The sequence below is a fragment of the Volvox carteri genome (assembly GCF_000143455.1).
Source record: "Volvox carteri f. nagariensis unplaced genomic scaffold VOLCAscaffold_108, whole genome shotgun sequence".
Classification (NCBI taxonomy): Eukaryota; Viridiplantae; Chlorophyta; class Chlorophyceae; order Chlamydomonadales; family Volvocaceae; genus Volvox; species Volvox carteri.
The window spans coordinates 11,344-31,264 of NW_003307651.1; the positions used below are offsets into that span (position 1 = coordinate 11,344).

At 56.3% G+C, this 19,921-nt stretch overlaps 3 protein-coding genes across 3 annotated transcripts in view; 1 reads left to right on the forward strand and 2 right to left on the reverse strand.

Annotated features, from left to right (window-relative positions):
• Positions 1 to 1,881, reverse strand: part of VOLCADRAFT_100186 (uncharacterized protein) — a gene marked incomplete at both ends in the record, with an annotated part of 5,460 nt that extends 3,579 nt beyond the window's left edge. The window contains 2 exons of the mRNA XM_002958828.1: positions 206 to 276; positions 1,839 to 1,881. Of these exons, the coding sequence (XP_002958874.1) occupies positions 206 to 276; positions 1,839 to 1,881 (114 nt within the window). The remainder of the gene's footprint in view (positions 1 to 205; positions 277 to 1,838) is intronic.
• A 1,076-nt stretch (positions 1,882 to 2,957) lies between these two features.
• VOLCADRAFT_100187 (uncharacterized protein) lies at positions 2,958 to 3,428 on the forward strand (the record flags this gene model as incomplete). The annotated part of the gene is made up of 1 exon (XM_002958813.1): positions 2,958 to 3,428. The coding sequence occupies one exon, from the start codon at positions 2,958 to 2,960 to the stop codon at positions 3,426 to 3,428; it is 471 nt and encodes a 156-aa protein (XP_002958859.1).
• Positions 3,429 to 4,531: 1,103 nt separating this feature from the next.
• Positions 4,532 to 19,148, reverse strand: VOLCADRAFT_100188 (uncharacterized protein; the record flags this gene model as incomplete). The annotated part of the gene is made up of 20 exons (XM_002958829.1): positions 4,532 to 4,585; positions 8,290 to 8,472; positions 8,783 to 8,833; positions 8,990 to 9,073; positions 10,044 to 11,195; positions 11,256 to 11,342; positions 11,744 to 11,864; positions 11,944 to 12,110; positions 12,430 to 12,681; positions 12,870 to 12,971; positions 13,024 to 13,045; positions 13,408 to 13,605; positions 13,973 to 14,058; positions 14,116 to 14,286; positions 14,652 to 15,230; positions 15,889 to 16,023; positions 16,541 to 16,632; positions 16,923 to 17,064; positions 17,679 to 18,034; positions 18,671 to 19,148. 20 exons carry the CDS (start codon positions 19,146 to 19,148, stop codon positions 4,532 to 4,534), a joined length of 4,512 nt encoding a protein of 1,503 aa, XP_002958875.1.
• Between the last annotated feature and the right edge of the window lie 773 nt (positions 19,149 to 19,921).

The following is a 19,921-nucleotide window of genomic DNA, read 5'->3' on the forward strand; positions in this document are numbered from 1 at the left end:
CTTTTTAGCACTTATCTGGGGCGTTGCTTCGCTGCAATAGCCCATTCTTTCCCCCGTGTGTACTCCCCAACGCCCTAGATAAGTGCTAAAAACGGTGCATTAGAATGTGCATGTTTGAAGCTTCTCCTAACGTTTTCCTTGGCCTCCTACTGCACCCACTACCCTCCAGAGCGAGGCTTGGAGCTTTTCGAGTCGAGGAACGTACTTCATTCATCGCTACAAGGTGTGTATGAATAGGGAGAATCGGGGAATCGGGGTTGGGAGGGTTGGGAGGGTCTGGGCATGGGGGTTGGCGGGGTATGGGGGTTAGGGAGGGTCAGGGAATTGGGGTTGGGAGGGTCTGGGCACCGGGGTTGGCGGGGTATGGGGGTTAGGGAGGGTCAGGGAATCGGGGTTGGGAGGGTTGGGAGGGTCGGGGCACCGGGGTTGGCGGGGTATGGGGGTTAGGGAGGGTCAGGGAATCGGGGTTGGGAGGGTTGGGAGGGTCGGGGCACAGAACACCACAGAAATTGGTTTTGCATTTAACGTCAAGGAACATCAAGCCTGTCAACGAAAAATGGTGACGATCTGTTTTGCCACATTACATGCGCCATCGTTGGGATGTTGAGTTGTAGTGTGTGCTAGGGAGAATGCATTTCGCTGCACAGGAATGCAACAATACCCAGAAACGTTGCCCCAATCTTGCAGGCGCTGTTATTGCCTTTTGCTGCATTTGCTTGGTGTCTGGGGAATGCATTACACTGCACAGGCATGCAACAGCACCCAGAAATGTTGCCCCAATCTTGCAGGCGCTATAATTACCTAGGTTAGGTTTTGCTTCACTGCAATAGCCCATTCTTTCCCCCCGTGTGTACTCCCTAAAACCCTAAAACCCTAAGCAAACCCTAAACCCTAAGAGACAGCGTGTCTGTGTCCGCATAAGTTCGTGACTGAATGTCGAACCTGAAGAGGACAGCCGCAGAGGACATCGGTCAAATTTCGGTGCACTGAATAGGTAAACCAGTCATAAGACACTGTTTTATGTATGGGCTAGAAACTAGGGCAACTGTGCATTAGATTGGGACTGCCAGGCTAGGCCAGACTGAGCCTCGCCAGCACAAAAAAAGCTAACAATTAACAAGCAATATAAACGATCAACCAGGGAACGAGCCGAAACGGAAACCTGCGGAAACGGAAACCTGCATAAATAGGAAGCGAAGCCCACATTGGCGGAAATGCGGAAAGAGAATCCGCATTTCCGCGTTTGCTGTACGGCAGAAATTGAAAAACAGACTCCAGGCATGTGTTTGCCATTTAAAGACTGCGTTTTACACTATGGAGTTATCAGATTAAGTCAAATGTCAACAACCACTGGCCCCGACCTGGGGGCTGCCGAAGTCATAGAGATTGACTGTGTTTCTGCTCAGAAGAAGGGTTTTTGATAATTGATTCCACAATGTCCGTAAACGTGGTTGAAGTTCACAGAGCCACGTCGTTGCAGTTGTCGTTGTGCGGTGCCATTTTTAGATACTTTAGCCCTCTCGCCTTTTTTATTCTTTTTGATTTTTTTATTTTGAATTCATATTGTTTGGACGATTACTGGATTAATGCACAGTCAGCATAGACTTGTCCGTGAGGCATGCAGACATGCCAGACGGGTATGTGGAGTAGGCATGCAGACATGTCACTGCTCCGCAACGGACAGGGAGACGATTATTATGCTTGAAGGGGGCAGGGTGAACACCGTCAAGGGTGTGGGCACACAATAGTTGATCGCTTGGCCCCCGCCACCCCCAGTAATACGTTTAGATGGCTCTACCTTTGAGCACGATTGCTATCCACCAGATTCTAGATCCCACCGGACAGAACCGCACTGCCACAAGCTGGTTTCAGACTGTCCATGTTATCGCCACACTGAGAAGAGCTAAAAAACATCGTTACATATTCATTTTATAGTTTTCGCAGCTTTCCGCAAAACCCTAAAACCCTAAACCCTAATGTTACTAACTGCGATTATAGCTTGAATTCACTGACATTTTTCTTATGTAACTGGCGTCTGATGTTGGGATGCGCAAAGGGAAACTTTTACATGAAGCTGCTGGTGGTTGGGGGCCGCTGAACCAGGTTGAAGATCTGCCCTCCATACCACTGCTCACAGCCATCTTGGGTGCCACATGCTGGGCCCCATTCTCTAAATCTGCCTGTCGCTCCGTGCTCAACACCACCTGATACCGCACCATGTCCTAGTCGACACTAACCTTGTGCTAGATCACGGCATGCCCTGCACAGAACTGGTACCTAACCAAAGATAACCCTCAAACATCTAATACTGGCATACACACATGCAAGCAAGCTCTAGGGCTTATAATACAAATTTGCACTTTTGCGCGATATGGACGCGCATCTCCTGAAGGCGCCCTTGCTTGGACTCGGTCCGGCAGTACTTGCAGATGATAGTCCAGTTCTTACACTTTGCATTATATTATTTCTTCTCAAAGTGAGCCCAAACGGTCTGATCAGCGGTCCTTCCGCCCTTGTTTTTGACCGGATCTGTGTCTGCACTGACAACGGAAGTTGTCTGAGACATTGATAAGATAAACTCGCAGAGTTTCGCAGCCTTGCACAACGCGCCTACACTTTGAAACTATTCAAAGTAGGTTCCGCCGTACGGCGCTAGCCGAAACTAGTTTCGGCCTTTCCGCAGAACCAGGACCTCTTCGCCGGAAACACCGAAACTAGTTTCGGCAGGTTTCCGTTTCGGCAGGTTTCCGTTTCGGCCCGAACACTGGCTTCTTCAAGAAGGCTTCTTGTGCCGCGTCATCAACTGCAAGAATACGGCCGCCTGCAGGCCCGCAATATTACAGAGTTATAAACCTTTCATTTACATCCTAACAGATTCCAAATTACTACACCATCAAGTAAATCGGCTCCTCCTAGTGAAAGGCAAATAGGGCCGGTCATCCGTGAACAGTGCCACCATGGTCGCAGTGCCGCCGGGCAACCTCCTGCAGATGATACAGTCAATATCTACTCAACTAGACAATCTCCAGCAGAATATGGCTGCCATGAGGGAGGACCAGACTAGGGACCGTGCTCATCGACTTCGGAACGTTGTTGTGCAACTTCTTCTCTACACCTGCGGCGCGCAAAGCTTCAGAGAAACTAGCAGCACTTGGTACCAGAACATGCTGGCAGATCGGGTATCACAGCTGCCGCAGCTTGCTCAGAAGCTTGGCCTGACAGCAGCTGAGCTGGCTGAACAGGCCAACACAGTAATCACACGCCAGAACGGGCTCACCCACCCCGCCAGCTTGGCGGCCCTGGAGCAGGAAATCGAGGAGGTACGCGGCCTTATTACCATCGAACTGGAGGGGATATGCCCACAGGAGTGCCGGCTTGTACGGTCGTATGAGATCTTCAAGTGTTTTTTTCCCGAGCGTTTCTGCTGAGGTAAACAGGGGGAGCAGGGTCAAACTGTTAAGTAGGGAAACAGCAAGTGTGCAGTGAGAGGGCAAACAAAAGATTACAAAAATAGTGACGAAGAAGCCTAGGCTGTGGTGGGGTTCGGGGCCAAGGTGTTTGGAGAAGGCCGGTGGGCATTGGAAACTATTGGTTGGTTCCATCCAATATGGCACTGTGTTATAAACTTGCAAGCTGCTCTGTGCCTTCCGCTATACGGCTACTTAAGCTCCGAGTACAGTTCCATAAGTACGACAAATTGTCGTCAAGACAACAGTAGAGAGGTCTGACTGGAATAATCGTCTGATTCACAACACACTGAACTTGATGATAATGCATAGTTGTTGTATACCGTTTTTAAAATCTGGTCCCAAACTGATACCTTTTCTATCTAGTTTTTCCTTCTTGCTTGGCTGGTTGTTGGTCAAGTCACAGGAACTAACTAAATTCCAATTGCCTATTTTGCCCCCTTTCTGTCAGATCTTATGTCTCCAACCTCTGGGTTAGACGGCGAGCGGGAAGCTGTCATGGATGCCTACAAGTTAAACGCCGCCTCAGGCATAAGTCCATACTTGCAGAAGTATGGGCGGGGGTCGTAGCACAGGCTATGACTGGGATGCTGGTCCCTGGCTCATGGAGCCCCATCATCAATTGGAAGCATGGATCAACGGTATGGCATTCCGGCACCATTTCGGAACAGGCCATATGATTCAAGTGATGGCTGCATCCCCACTATTTAAGTGGACAACACTCTTCCAATCGGTGTCTTCCGACGCCACCATCCAGTTGTGATCTGGTTAGATATAACAATAGTCTTAACACAAATGCGTAATAAAACACTGTTCATGTGTGATGTTAAATCCAAACAACATCAAGATGTTTTAGGGTTTATGATACTAGCATGCATCATGACCATTGCTGGTGATGACTTGGCTGAGGCTGTTTGAAGGCCACTAGCCACCACTGGCAGGTGTCAAGTGTACATGGTCTTGCTGTGTGTTGTGATGACGATTGGCGTGCTGTGGTTGTGACTGTTTGGCACCTGTGAGGGACCAAGGGAAACTATTTTATTGAGTGGTGGCCGGTTGCATGATCACTTTGGCATGACTTTCTTTTGTGGTAGGAGGTTCCTCACACATGGCAGAGCCTGTGTGGGTGCCATGTGCACTTGTTTGCACATGTTAGAACTGTGTCCATGGAGCACTGAATAGAACGATTGTTTCTGGTTTTGGGGGTAGGGCCCAGCATGAAGCACCCAGGGGGCACCCGCTGTGTAGGATTGCCCATGTCCGTGTGTGTGTGTGTAGTGGACCAAACATATGGTCGACGGCTGGCAGAGGTTAAGGCCTGACTTCTGCTCCCGGAGTGTCTGGGTTCAAATCTGCCTGCCGACTCCTCGGGTGTTTGAGGAGTGTTGAAATGGGAGGTGGTCCTTCATCTTATGGACGGTGTAGGACGTGATAATATCAACTTGCAAGCTGACCAGGAACTAAGTTGAGGCGCCGTTGATCCGCTACATTTGGTTGGATGCTGGTGGTGAGTTGCTGAACCCAACGAATACATTCTGAAGTCGGATGGTGTGAACGGATTAGGGTGCCCCTCTCGCAGGTAGAGCAGGGAACTGCCTCGGGAAAGGGGGCCGCTGGTGAAGCCATATAACAACATACATAATATCTCGCCCGGCTGAAACGCGTTATTGGTAATATACTGCATTTTCTATTGCAAGGTGTCTTGCCTGTAGCCAACAAAAATTGTTTGAGGACAAACAACTTTGGCTGCCTCCATTCACCGAGCCCAAAGTCACATCAACACCTCTCGGGCTAAATTTAATCTCAAAACGTGCCGCGTATCTCATAATTGAAATTTGAGATGACGGTGTTTATAACTCGAACACCCAGCTTGTGTTAGCATCTGCCCGCACAGGCATTCCGTCTTGCCACCTGCAGGCTGACATATTTGCTTTCATTTCTCTATGAAGTACGCAAGCTGATAGTTTGTAGAATTACTTTGGCCAATGCTCGGGGCCTCTGAAGACTTGCAGTGTGCCACGATGAAGCTCGCGGCTGTGGGGCAGATTGCTGAAGCCGCTGGTGCTTTGGGGATAAACATCACAGACAGCACCGGAAAGTGCTGCGGGCTTTTGGGAAGTGTGTCGAGCTAGGCTTTGTGGGGGGGCCAAGGGTGCGTGAGCAGGCGGTCAATGCCTGAAGGGGCGCTGTAGGCAGTGTGTATGGTGCTGTAGGGCACTGTTTTCCGTGTGTGTTATGGCTGCAGCACCAGACCGCAAAGCCAACAGGCTGAAAGCTGGCAAGCTGCGATTGTGTCTGCTGAGCGTTGAGCATCTGGCCTGGACCGCGGACTTGGCGGCCAAGCCCCTGCTGTGTGCCGGTAACGGCACCTCAGACTCATACGTTTACACCCAAGCAAGGGGCTGTCGGTGGCAGGTCGCGGACCTCCAGGCTACGTGTAACGGCCAATGACTCTTAGCCGTGTCTGCTAGGTTCCAGAGAGACACCGTCTCTTCAACAGGTTATGAGCCCCGGCTTCCTGCCTCCTGCACTCTGACAAGCATAGCTCCCACAGCATCAGCACTGCTGCAACAAGCATAGCTCCCACCATGTTGACACTACCCTAGCTACCGGCCTGTATGGATGCAGGGAGCCCCCACCCATTTTCTGGCTTCAAGGAAGCCGACACCCGACTTGTTCACTGGTTGCCTGATGTTTCAAAGTTGCAGCATAACAGTACAGAAACCAGAGTATGGGAGGTAAGAGGCCTTGACGGCTCTTACATTGATGTTGTGAGCAGGCTGATGGGCCAAGTGTTGTGCACTAAGCATGCTGTGTCTTTGCCAGGAGCCTTTATGTGACCATGACAAAGCTGCCAGGGTGTTATCTGTAACTAGACATGCACTAACTTCAAACGTGCATGCACAGGTTGCTGGCTCCACAAGCACCAAGGTCTTCCCGCCGCATTGGGACGAGGAGGGAATATGCAGTGTAGTCTACTATGTCGTCTTGGTCAAGCGCTTCCCAACAGCAGCCAACCTCCCCCGAGAACAGCCCATCCCGCATCACCTTAACCATATCCACGGTTTCCAGTTCCTATGCGTGATAGATGCGGCGACATGCAGCCGGACATATCATGTGAGAGAAACCCAAACGTGACAAGTCGGGTGTCGGCTTCCTCGAAGCCACAAAAAGGGCGGGCCCCCCTGCATCCGTACAGGCCGGTAGCTAGCGCGGCACGTGTGACAATTGATGGGTAGTGTCAACACGGTGGGAGATGTGCTTTGTTGCAGCAGTGCTGCAGCAGTGCTGATGGTGTGAGAGCTAAGCTTGCACTGCTGGGAGTTCGAGTTATCATACGCCGTCATCTAGGAATTCAAATATGAGATACGCGGTACCTTTTGAGATTAAATTTAGCCCGAGAGGCGTTAATGTGACTTTGGCCTCGGTCAATTGAAGCAGCCAAAGTTGTTTGTGCTCATACGATTTTTGTTGGCTACAGGCGAGATACCATGCGATAGAGAATGATATATAGTACCTATAACGCGTTTCAGCCGGGCGAGATATTATGTTTGGTCCGTTATACACACACGCACACACGCACACACACACGGACATGGGCAATCCTACAGGTCGGGGCCCCCCTGGGCGCTTCGCGCTGGGGCCCCACCCAAAAAAGTAGCGATACTCCTCCTCCCCACCGGTAACGTTTAGATACACTCCATAACATCGTGTATGGAAAAGACCCATCGAGTCTGATACAAGGGAAAACGCACGAAATATGAGACCCGCCGTCCACAACCCTGCCCAGCGGGTGGTTCAGAGGCAGACTGCAAAACCCAGTTGAAATCGTCACTTGCTGCTACATCGGCGATAGCAATCTATCACGGAAGAAGGCTCCTGGGATATCGTGGCCTGGCACACTTCAGATGCGCAAGTAAAATGCTAAAAGGAGGATCCCGCCCCCTTCTCCCCCCCCCCTCACACACTGCACAGACCTTCCTCAGACCTTCCTCCGGACATCTTCTGGATACAGCACCCCCGCCACGAGCAGTGCCCGGGATGGCTGCTTTGTGTGTGTCTCACTGCGCATCCAAAAGTGACCCGTGAGCCTCATGCATTGTTTCAGAACACCAGAGGCGTAACGATGGATGCGAGTGAAACGCGGTAATGTAAGTGCCACGATCCACATCAAGGTGCACTCGTTGATCGTGTGGACATCTGCCCCTGCCACAACGAGGGCCCCGACCACATCTGCATCCTGGTTCCGAGCGGTAAGTCGCAAGGCCTGGTCATCCTTCACATGCTAACGATACCCTTACAGCAACATTATAGCGACCTCCACAATGAGGCGATAACTGGAGTGGTCTTTGGCATGATTCTATGGTGGCGGTTGCTGCTCCTCTTGCCGTTCCTGTTTGTGCACTGTTGGCTGATAGGCGGGCGGACCCAGCAGCTGCTCCCAGGTCCTAGCTAATAGCTGGCCCAATCCACCACCCTCCGGGGGATTAGACTGGCTACTCTTGGCAGCACCACTTTTCCTTCCAACTCCTCCCTTCCCCATCTTCCCTGAAATCCCATTTTCCTTAAATGAGGAGCCATTTGCACTACTTCTGTTGCTCTCTGCTGTATCGTCGGCTGTAGCTTGCACAGACGTAACCCTGTTACGGGTGTTATTGCCATCCTTCATTTCCGGGGCTGACCCCTCAAGCTGTCTTCGCTCTCCTGCCAGAAGCCCTCCTACAGTGCCGCCGCGTTCGCTACTCGGAATACTACTGCCAGATGACAACAGCTGCTCCTGCGGCCCAAGCATGTCAGCTCCATCCTTTGCCTCTCCCTTCACCTGACGCTCCTGCACCTGCTTTGGCCGCCATGACATGGACGAAGGTGGCGATGGCGGTAACAACGTTTGCCGCTGCTGTTGCAGCACCTGTGACTGCCGTTTGCCTTGCATTGCACTGATGCCCTCCAACCATATGCCTGGCACAAGCTGGGGGCTCTGGAGCCATGAACTGAGTTGCATACCCTGTGAAAATGGTGAGGGGGCATACAGAATGGTAAGAAAATAAAACCTTACATGCACATAGGTACACCGCACAGGTACGACAAAGATATTAGGTTGTGTACATGACAAATGCGTGCATGCAGCTCTTCACAAAGTCAGAGCCAAAGACTGGATGGATACAGGTGAACGTGAAAATGTTGCAAAAGCAGACCAGGAGCAGGCAATTTAGAGCTGGGCCATCCACACGTGACGTCACCACGTGATGACTGGGTTCGGATGGAGTTCCGATGCACCCGGACCAGGACCAGAGACTGGACCAGTGCCCACTCACCGGCTTCTCCAGGGAGTTGGCCGCGTGCTGCAGGGTACCCTTCCACCAGTCCTGGTTCCGGACATACACCGGGGGAGGGAATGATGAAAAATCCGCAGAATACCAACAGAACGCATGTGGGCGGAAGAATGGAGCAAAGAGAATGTAGGCATTTAAGCAGATCCTCATTGAAGGCAAGAGGACCACACAAGCCTTTCACAAACGTACCTGCAACTTGGGGATGACGTCCTGCCCAAGCCGGACGCGCAGGTCCTGCTCCATGTTACTCGCTGCCCTGTTCGCTGCCCGCACCTAACAACCAACCAAGCACCACAACCACCAAACACAGACAGCAGGGAGCAAGGGGGGGAGGAAGAGAGGGAAAGTTAATGATGAACGGGGAAGAAGGCCGCGATAGGTGTGGGCTTGGTTGTTGAGGCCCGACACATTAACATTGCATGCAAGGATGCCCAAAATTTTTATGTGTGTTACACCTTGAGTTGTGTTACTCTCTGAAGGTGTAGCGGGCCCCTACAAGCCGGAGGCCCGAGGGCATGCCTCGGGATGTCCGAGATAGGTAACATGAAAGAATGCATATGAAAGGCTCTTATCCTTTCACGCAACGTGAAGAAAAGATACGTAGAAAATTAAGGGAAGTACCCAGATTGGTAGGCTGTAGCAGTGCACCTGCTATCAGATACTGCGGATAAGGTTCGTTAACTTCAGCTGGTCAGTCTGATCCACCTGAACCCCGACGGAATGTCAGCAATTGCTATATGCCGGGCACTCCAAGAGTACATGCTCTTCATCATCCATGGCTTGGAGCTCGCAAAGCTTCTCTGCTCACATGCAATCCCCATAAGCTCTAATCGCTCATAGCGGCCAGCAACAAAACCCAATGCGCATTAATAACCGATGCATATAAACAGGGATAAACATACTGGCATGCGGCTACCAGATTGCCCCAGCTTCTTTTACCAACGGCAACCTCATCCAGCCATCTTCACGCTTGGTTGCTTCCCATCCGCGGGGAAATCATGTGGTACTGCGGACAGTCTCTCGTGATTCCATGACATGAAATGGTGACGGAGTTACTAACAACATAGGCATCCGCAACTTTTAGTTGCCGTGATGCCCCTCCGTGCGCATATGTGTGGACTGCACGCACTACACTACAAACATCGGGAAACCTTTTCCCATTTCTGGCGAAATGCATCTCAACAACACCGGCCCCGAAAATGCACAGCGGCTCCCCACCCGCTCCCAGACCGTAACACTTCACCTGCTCCGTGAAGCTGTCCAACGTCACCCGCTGCATCAGTGCAACACCCTGTGTGGGTGAGCCTCCTGCACCACCGGAACCAGCCTCAGATCCCACAGCTTTGCCGCCCGCATCCCCGTTGCCGCTGCCTCCATTGCTACCTGCTGGGGCTGTGCCTGAAGCCGGCGGCTGTACCGCTGGTGATGCGGCAGCCCCGGCTCCCACCTTACCACTTGGCCACTCCTGCGGCTGCAGCTGCTGCGGCATCGGCAGCCCAGCCTCTCCCAGCGGCAACGGCTCAATACGGCTGATCCGAACGAGCAGCTCAGCACCCTCTCCACGCCGCAGCGGCAGCCAGCCCTGCCAGCTATCGCCGGGCTGTGGCAGAAGCGCCCGTATCGGCAGCTCCACCCAGCCCAGGTCATCCGGGGCCACCGGGGCCAAATCCTTGACTTCCAGCCGCAGGATGTCCCGGTTGAGGTCACGACGGAAGCGAGGCCGGGGCCTTGGTGGCCTTGGCGTCGTCTCAGTTGCTGCTGATGGCAGTGCAGGCTCCGCTGCTGCTGCTCGGGCAGACATTGAAAGTGGGTGCGGTGGAAATGAAGCCAAAGAAGCCCCGCCATCGCCCTCATCGTCTGTGTTCCCTCTGCTCCCACTACTGCTGCGCCCATCCGCAGTTCCATTGCCGCGCTCCTGCCGCCCATTGTTTAGAGGGGTGTTATCAGATGTGGCAGACGGTCCCTCAACATAGCTGCTGTTCTCCACCGCATTGACAGACCCGCGCCTGGCCCCATGCGTGCGGCCGCTACTGCTGCGGCTGCCGCCTGCAGTGAACTGCGATGAGGAGGCAGGCGAGTCGCCCCCAGTCGCCCCCAGCGCTGTCCCTGCTGCCCCCTCCACCTGGTTCCGCTGCTCCTCTCCTGGCTGGTGTGCTGGCCTCGGCACTGCCTCCTGCTGCCGATGGCCGCCCGCACCGGTCTGCTGCTGCCCCTCAGCATCATCGTCCCGCATAACAAACAGAGCCGAATAGTCCCAACGTGGGTTTTGGTCTTGCCGTACGACTGGAGTAACGTGACGGGCACCGTCGTACGTGATGTTGCAGTACGCATCTCGCAGACCTAGCAGTTGGGCACCCCGTCTGGGACTCAGTGCACGTACACTCAGCACGACAACCTGCAGGAGTGGGGACGACCCACGGGTCAGTCCCTCGAGGGCCTCCACGGTCCGCCGTACCGATGCCGAGTCAGGTGAATCCGGAATTGCCGCAAGCCGTACACGCAGCCAGCCGCTTTCCGCGCCCTGGAGAGGAATCCATCGGTCCTGTGGGGCCCTCGGAACGGCGGATGTGGAGATCCGTGAGCAGGTGCTCAATGTGAAGAGATGGCCTGAGATGTGTCCCCCGGAATGCTGGTCATCACTAATGGTGGCGACGTGGGAAGCCCCAAGTAAGTGGCAAGTAAACCGACCCGTCTGAGCAACGGGTCGCCACAACGGATATCTTGCCAGCTGCCCCAGATCCCCCTGCCAGCTGGACCAGGCAAACACAACCTATACGCAAATTAGGCCCATCTGCGCCACCTGAACCGACAGGCCGACACAGCCAGCCAACAAAAAGAATGGACTTCACAAACAGTAACCGACCAACCGACCAGGGGGTGTTGCAGAACTCTTCCCTCCCTACCGCGGTCCACCCATGGCCCCCCTACCAACCTCCAACGGACCTGCAGATGGTGCTCGGAAGCCATGTCCAGATTCAGAGAGGCGCTGCCAAGACGATCGTCCCGCGACACACCGCTGTCGTACACCGACAGCAACAACCGGTTCCGGGGCGGAATGACGGGGCTGCACATAAGCGCGGTGAAGTGGGATTAGTCATCAGCATGGGCCCCCGACATACATACGTCCATACATACATACATACCTGGTGGCCGATCCCTCGTCCGGAAGGATGAATGTTTGCTGCCATACCGGCGTGTGCGCATTGTACAACGTCCGTGTTCGGTATGTACGACCATTGTACGATATACGGACATACGGGTCGCATGTGCCGGCCCAGTCGTGCGCCGCCAGGTCGCGCGCCTCCACAATCTGCCATCAAAGACACCAACATGGTGCAGAGCAGTGAGGTCGTGAGGTGCACAGGTCCTATTGACTACTCCCGCAGCGCCGCCATGTGTGTGCAGTACGAACCGCCATGCTAACCAGGACACACAGCCCCCCCTCCCCCGGCAGCCCCGGCTGAACCACTACAGCTCCCCGCGGTCGTCTCACCCGGCACGGCGCCATTATGAACCTGTGACCCACGTCGCTGTCCACAGAGGTGCGAGCGACCCAACCCGATTCAGCAGAGCAGAACGGAGTACCTACCATACCATACCAGCTGGTGAGACATACACCCTTACCCTACCTGCAAAACGAGGGACCTTGGACGAGGACTATCGTACGGACTGCCGTACAGCAGCTTTGTTTCCTTATAGGCCCACGGGTCTGCACTTATGAGCAGGGTTATGCTCGGCCCGCCAACTGCCGCCGCCGACCCTTGACTATGTGAAGGAGCGCTGCGGGCGTTTCCTGCATCAGCGGCCGCGTGATGATGAGCCTTCCCGCCGGCCTCCAGCGTGGCACTGCCGTACACTGGCGGCGCCGCCGCCTCTGCCTGCTGTGCCGCAGACACGGCGGCATCACTGCGAACTGGTGGAGCGCCCGCGCTTACCATCGCATCGGAGGCGATGTCCACCTCCTTACTGCTACTGCTAATGCTGCTGTCGCCACTGCCCCGTTTACCGCCGCCGCCGTTGCTGCCGTTGCTGCTGCCGCCGCCGGTGGCACCCGAGCTGCCTCCGAGACCTCCCTGGGCCGCAGGTGTTCCCTCCCTGCCCTGTGTCGTGGGGGCTGATACAGCTGCTGCGGCAGCAGGCGCTGGTGGTGCCGCTGCTGCTGGTGCCGCTGCTGGTGGTGGCGGTGGGAGACCCGACGTGGGGCTCTCCAGCGGGAGAGTCACCCGCCAAGGCCCGTCCGCGGGTCTGTGAGGAGTGGGTTGTGCAAAACACAACTAGTGAGACAGGCTTCAGCCGAATGATGTGTGAACGATGTTTTCGACGTGCCCTAACAAGCCAGGTTCATCCTAAAGTGCACGGCGCCGTTTGCTAGGAGCTTGGGAAGCTACAGAACATAGGAAGACACCAATAACGGAAAAAGGGGCGGCACAAATAAACTGTAGTGCTGCGGAAACCGTTCAGTTTGTTGCCATGTATGACACTCATGGCCCCATGCGCACGCTTTGCCATGCCCATGCACCCTCCCCCCACCATCCTACATACACAACCAGTTCGGTGATAACTCCGGCCCTAGCCCAGTATCAGCTACATCCTGTCTTCTCGCTCACCTCCATCGGACTGCCACGGGCTCGCCCCCCGCCCCCGCCGCCCAAAACAGTGTGCACCCGTCCTTAGCCGCCGCCACATGCAGCCGCACCGAGCCCAACAGGCCCGGAGTGGGTAGCCCCGAAACCACAGCCGCAGCGACCGATGAGGGAGTAGATGACGCCGCGGAAGTCGGGCCGAAGGAGGCGGCGGCGGGGGAGCTGGAGGAGGAGGAGGAGGAGGAAAGGGATGACGCGGCAGATGGCGGCAAAGTGGTGGAGGACCCGGCACCGGTGTTGCCAGCAGTAGCAGTAGCAGTAGCAGCAGCCGCTGATCCCCCGGCGACACTCCCTACCAAGCTGCTACGGCCTAGGTCCTTAACCTGCAGCAGTAGCAGTACCAGCAGTAGCATCAGTGGCAGTTGCTGCAGTAGCAGTGGCAATTGCAGCAGTCGAGTAGCAGTGGCAGCAGTTGCAGCAGTCGAGTAGCAATGGCAGTAGCAGTAGCAGCAGCTGTGGTTGGCAGTTGCGTATGGGGCGGGTGGGGCAATGGAGCGAGGCGCCGGGGGGCTCTCACTGCCCCCCTCACAGCCCCACCACCCAGTCTGGACCAGTCGCACAGCGCAGTGACGGACGGGTGAGGGGAGTAGACCTGTAGGAGCACATCGGCGCATGCTGGACGGAAACAGGAGCACAAGGATTGCAGCGGTAAAGAGGGCGCAACACACGTACCAGGAGCTTGTAGATGGTGTCCTTGTGGCCCACATTAAGACGGAGCATTTGCATTACTGGTACGACACCCCCTGGAACCGCACCAGCGCTGGCCGTTGACGGTTTGTGTGGTGTGTACGGCACGGGTTTTGTTTCCCGTTGCAGCTTGCTGTCCGTGTTGATGGCAATAACCTGGTAGTGTGAGCGTCGAGCCGCAGTATCCGAATGTTAGTTATTCGTCTGAACGACACAGTACGAAGTAACCATATACAGAAAAACAATGTACGAAGAAAGCAGTCCTCTCTTCGTCACAGACCTTCAGGTAGCACACCCTGCTCGTGTTTGACGCCGTAGGAGTCGCCGCGTGTCTCCGTCTTCCAGTCTATTCCCACTACCACAATACCAATACCTCGTCAACTTTCAATCAACCTATGGGTATCACGTTAACCTCCGACAATCCCCCCCCCACCATGCGTACACACTTCACGCAGTGACACTTCCGCACACTGACAGCCCCGTCAGTACGGCATAACAGTTCCCCCTCCCCCTCCCGGCACCTGCAGCATCCTGGGCCGAGGTGTCCTCCCAGGACCCTCCGCGCCTCCTCCTCCCCCCCCGGCAACAGCGGACAGACCGGGGACCAGGCTCGCAATCGCCCCCGCCCGCTCCACCACGGCTTCACCGGCCGCTGCAGCAGCGCTTGAAGCCGCGGCCACCACCGCCACCGTTGCGCTGCCACCTCCGGCCCCCGCGCCGCCGCCGCCATTGCTACTCCCACCTCCGCTACCATGAGCAGCCGACGAGGGGCCCGACTGGGATGAAGTGTCGGGAACTACTAGCGAGTCAAAAAATGCAGCTGCTGTGGCGTCGTCTTGGTACGGCAATTGCGGATTAGTGTGTTGTTGCAAGTAGCTGCTCGTCGAGGTTGGTTGCGATGGTGATGCGGGATGTGGCGGTGACGATGATGGCGGCGACGCCGCCTGCTGTTGAGATGCGGTGCCTGCCGCCGCGGGCGCGGGCGCGGGCGCGGGTGCGGGTGCGGGTGCGGGTGCAGGTGCGGGTGCTGCCCCGGTCGCCCCCTCCGCGGTGATCCCCTGCACCGACTCGACGTAGATGTTGACCAGCGTGTCAACGGGCTGCGACTCAGAGGGTTGGGGTACGGAACAACGGTGTCGCGTCACACAGCTACCATCGCACATGTAGCATATTATGTATTGTTGGACTATCCAAGGGCAGCTGTAAATGGTCACCTCAAACAATGACGTCATGACGTCATGGAGCTAAAACACGACATGTTATTGGTGACTACGATGACTTCAGCCATCATCGTGGTCGGCAGGCTCGTCTGTCCGCCCGTCCCCTCTGAACGCTGTCCTGCTGCTTGCACTCACCGCCCCAACCCCCTACCTACCTGGCTACCCCGCAGCTTACTGAAGCCGAGTCAGAGAGAGAGGCCACAGAGAGGGACACAGCCACCATCAGGCGACCCCGTGCCCCCTGCTGCACCACACAACCCCGCGCCCCCGCACTTGCACCCTACCTGGCTCACTGCGTATTGGCACCCGGGCGGTCAGCAGCCCCCACAGCAGCCCCCACCTCCAACCCCCCCTCCATCCCCCCACACTCCAGGTGGAATAGCCTCCGCCGCCCAACAGGAAACGGCCCCCCGGGGGATACGACAACGACATGCACGCGCACCCATACACACCTACGTGCCGCCCTGCACATACCGCCCAGTGGCCACCACCAAAACACACACACGCACCCCCCCGCCGTCAGCACGTGTGTACGCACCTGCCCCACCCTCGGCTCCGGGTCCAGGCTGATGGCCCCCCGCACGGGCTCCACCAGGCAGTCCCGCAGCGAGGCGGCCAGCAGGGAGCGCAGCAGCGAGGTGGGCGGGATGTCCCGGGCGCCCAGGAACGGACCCTGCGAAGGGGGGAAGAGGCAGGCGGGAGGTAAGATCAACCACTGGCGAGTGAAGCAGATACCGGAGGTAGCTGGACGTAGTCCAGGAGATTACCAAAACGACCTGATGGTAACGTATCCTGATTAGGAAAAGTTCATTCGAGTTCATCGATAGCGCCAGATTTTTTACTAGTATGGAGGAAAAGTTATATAGCTGGTGGGGTTAGTAATCGAGGAGATGACAAATATAGGACCGCATCAGGAACATATTTACTGACCAGTGATGACTATCAACAGCGGTCAAGGCGGGGACGCAGGGAGGACCAACCTCCCAACATCCACACCTCACTGCTATCCAGTCAAGTACGACAGTCAAGTACAACAGCCGTACAACGATTTTTAATCGGGGGCTTCCCTTCCCCCAGTCCGTGGTTGGCTTACCTGTTCGCCAACACGCCACCCACCCCTCCCCTGTTACTCTGCCCCGCCCCATCACTGTCTTCAACCCTTCCCCCACCCCACCCCACACACACCCTACCTCCAAGGTCAGCTTGGGGTCGATCTGGGGGGCCTCCCGGAAAGAGAAGAGGAGCATTCGCTGGTCGGGGATGGGATGTAACCGCATGCGACCTAGATGACGATAGAGGAGGGGGGAGGCGGGGGCCTCTGCTTTGAGGCAGCCCAGAAAGATATTTGTAGCGGATTTTAGGAAACCCCTTCGCCACCATGTAAAGTTGTAACAGACCAGATGCCCAGACGATGCCTGTGCCGTACGAAGACCCCTCCGGTACCGTTGAACATTTTGCTTTCAACGTGTCTGATCGTGTGAAGTAGGGGATACAGCTGGCCACTAGCATGCTGGCAGTCCCTACCTCCCCCGATACTTCCCTTGTACTGCACTGTACGGCAGCACGGCTCACCCCTCATGTTGATTCCCGTCATTGTGGATTTGAAGCGGCCCAGGGGTCCACTTCCCGACACCACCACCCGCATGGAGGAGCTGTCGAAGGCCATGTCGCAGTCCACGGCGGTCACCCGGCCGCTGGCGGGGTCGGCGAGGACCTGGGGGGATGTCCACCGACGGGGGGTGAGATGCGGCGGAACACGTGGCAGTGGGGATAGGTAGGGGGGAGGTCGGGGGGAGGTAGGGGGGAGGTAGGGGGGAGGTAGGGGGGAGGTCGGGGGGGAGGTAGTGGGAGGTAGGGGGGAGGTCGGGGGGGAGGTCGGGGGGGAGGTCGGGGGGAGGTCGGGGCGGGGGGGGAGGAGAAACAGGTAAAGTGCACGGACGCAAGGGTCACGCTGAGAAAAGGTACCGAACAGGTCAGTGCGGTTCACGACTGTCCAACTCGATTCCACAGCGCTCCCCGCCCCCGCATCCCGCCACCACCCTCCCCCGAAGCCCCTGCCGTCATTCGCCAGCCCGCTTCAGTTGTTCCGAAGTACCCTCCAACGAAATGATCCACACACACTTTCTCCCGAACCACACGCACACGTGTGCACGCATACACACACATGTACGGCCCTCCCCCTTCCAACCCACACCCCACACACGTACACGCCCGCATGCATCTCCCCAGGTTGTTCTACAGGGCCATTAGCCCCCCCTTCCACCCGCGGTGTAACACTCCTGACGCCTCCGCGGCCCCCCCTCCACCACTTCCAGACCCCCCCCCTACCTGAAAGTTGCTCATTTTAGGCGCCTCCTTCCCCAGACTCATCTCCTCAAGCTGCAGCTCGAACCCCGCGGGGGCCGCCCGCCGTACCTTGTCCGCCCAATGCCCCAGATTCTCCCCCAGTACGAGCGGCTGTACGAACGGCTCCCACAGCTCGCCCATCATGCGGCCCAGCCACGCAGCACTCTCAGGCGGGCTCACGGGCACCCTCGCCGCCATCTCCGCACGCACACGCGCCTCCGCACGTGCTACAGCTTCCGCCTCGCGTGCTGCTGCCTGGGCGGCCGTCAGCGCCCTGGCGCCCGGCAGCACCAGGAAGGCCACGGCGGCCGCCGCCAGGGGTGTCCACACCAGACCGCCTGCGTGCGGGGGTGCCGCGGAGGGGGGTGCGCTCGCGGGTAGTGATATGCAGCTGTTAGGCTGCAAGCGGGAGGATTGCCTGAATGCGTCATTGGCCTCAATGCGCAATCCCGTGCGCACTTCTAGGAAGTTTTACACGTACGTATTTGTGTGTATACGGTGTGTACGAAGATCAAGAGAGGTACCTACGGTGCACCCTGTTGAGGCGGGCGCAGGCACAGGGACATGGGCAGGCACAGGGACGGGGGAAAACGATGTGGCACATGCACGTGCAAACCAGACCCACGTGCACCCACGTGCAATACGGGGGTCCCAAGTGCCCCGATGTGGCACATATGGGGGTGTGGGAGGGGGAGGGGGAGGGGGAGGGGGAGGGGGGGGTGGAGGGGGGGACAGCACGCGCCGCTCGGCACCGTTCGGCTTACCACCGCTCAGCTTTCCAACGCTCAGCTTTCCGACGCTCACTAAGCGGCGTTATGCATTCCCGGTTTCCCTTTCCTTCCTCACGTACCCTCACGTGCACCCTTGCTTGCTCCCTTACTTCCTTGCTTCTACTTGGGGCTGCAGACTGCTTCTGAAAGGTCATCTCCCCCAGCCCTCCCTCACACTCAGAGTACCCGCCATTTCCGGCGCACCTGTCAGGAGCAGCTCTAGCCCCACTGCGCTTCCCAGCGCCAGCAGCTTTCCGGCACGGCTACGCAACTCACTGCCGTTAGGCTGGCCAGCTTGGCTCCTGTCTCTGGAAGTCTCCTCCGACGCCTCCTCCCCATAAGCCCCCTTGTAATTGCTGTCAGTTGAGGACCAGCTGCCGCTCCACTGCTGCTGGTGCCGCTGCTGCCCGCTGCTGCCCGAAAAGTCTGCGACATTTGCCCTCGCACCATCTGCTGCCGCAGATATTTTAAATGAGACACATCTCCGAGCAGCAAGGCGCGGGGACGAATATCGTTGAAGAGGGGCAAGGCACTTGCGACGGCTCCATTGATGGTGGTTAACGCCAAACGGACACGACGAGATCCAGTGGCCGCCGCTGATGCGATAGTGACCCTGTGACCTCCGCCACGTCGTATTAGCGCCCTGCTCTGCTGCTTGGCCTGACCAAACTGTATTTAACATTCCGCTCCCGCAAGGTACGGTTGTCTCTAAAGCCAATCCAATCGCATATCATCATAACGCAACATTTCGCGATATGCTGACTTCAATAAGACATCTCTTTGGCGTACTATAGGTCCGTTGAAACCATCCCAGTCTCGGAACAAACGAGGAGCTGGCGCGTCTGACGCAATCCAGGACAATAAATTTAGCATCAAGACCTTCTCAAAAGTTGCTAAGTTCCCCAATCATCTTGTCTGCCGTCGCCGACGGCGTTTGGTCTTCTCATAAGTGACAGCGCGTCGAAACGATCAACAATAAGGGCCACGCTAGGAATCTTTGGAGCAGTAATCCACAGGACATGATTGTAGCGCTCGTTAAGTATGTTAGAGCGTAAGCGTAGGCGGTTCAGCATGATAAGGCCCCACATGCTCATCCGTCGTCCAAAGGTATGTTGGCAAAGCGTCATCATGAGGTAATGCATCTGACTGGAGTATTAAAGTTATTCTCTTTATAGTTTCTAGAAGGGGGAATGCAGGGTTAAACGTTATGCAGCCCTTAGTGCCAAATTTTTCCAGGTACAGTATGGTGCCAGGTGTGGTGGTATCGTGTACATCTCGAACGACTTCACGACCTGTTTCAGGCATGTCCCTTAATATTGTGGGCTACACGAGCATTCACAAGCCCGGAGCCGACGTTTTGCAGAGTTTTGCCTACCGCTGGAGGGTCTAGCCCAGGCATTTCAAGTCCCAGCTAGTGGGGCAACTGGGTAGCAGGGATTACTGGCGCCGTCCAGT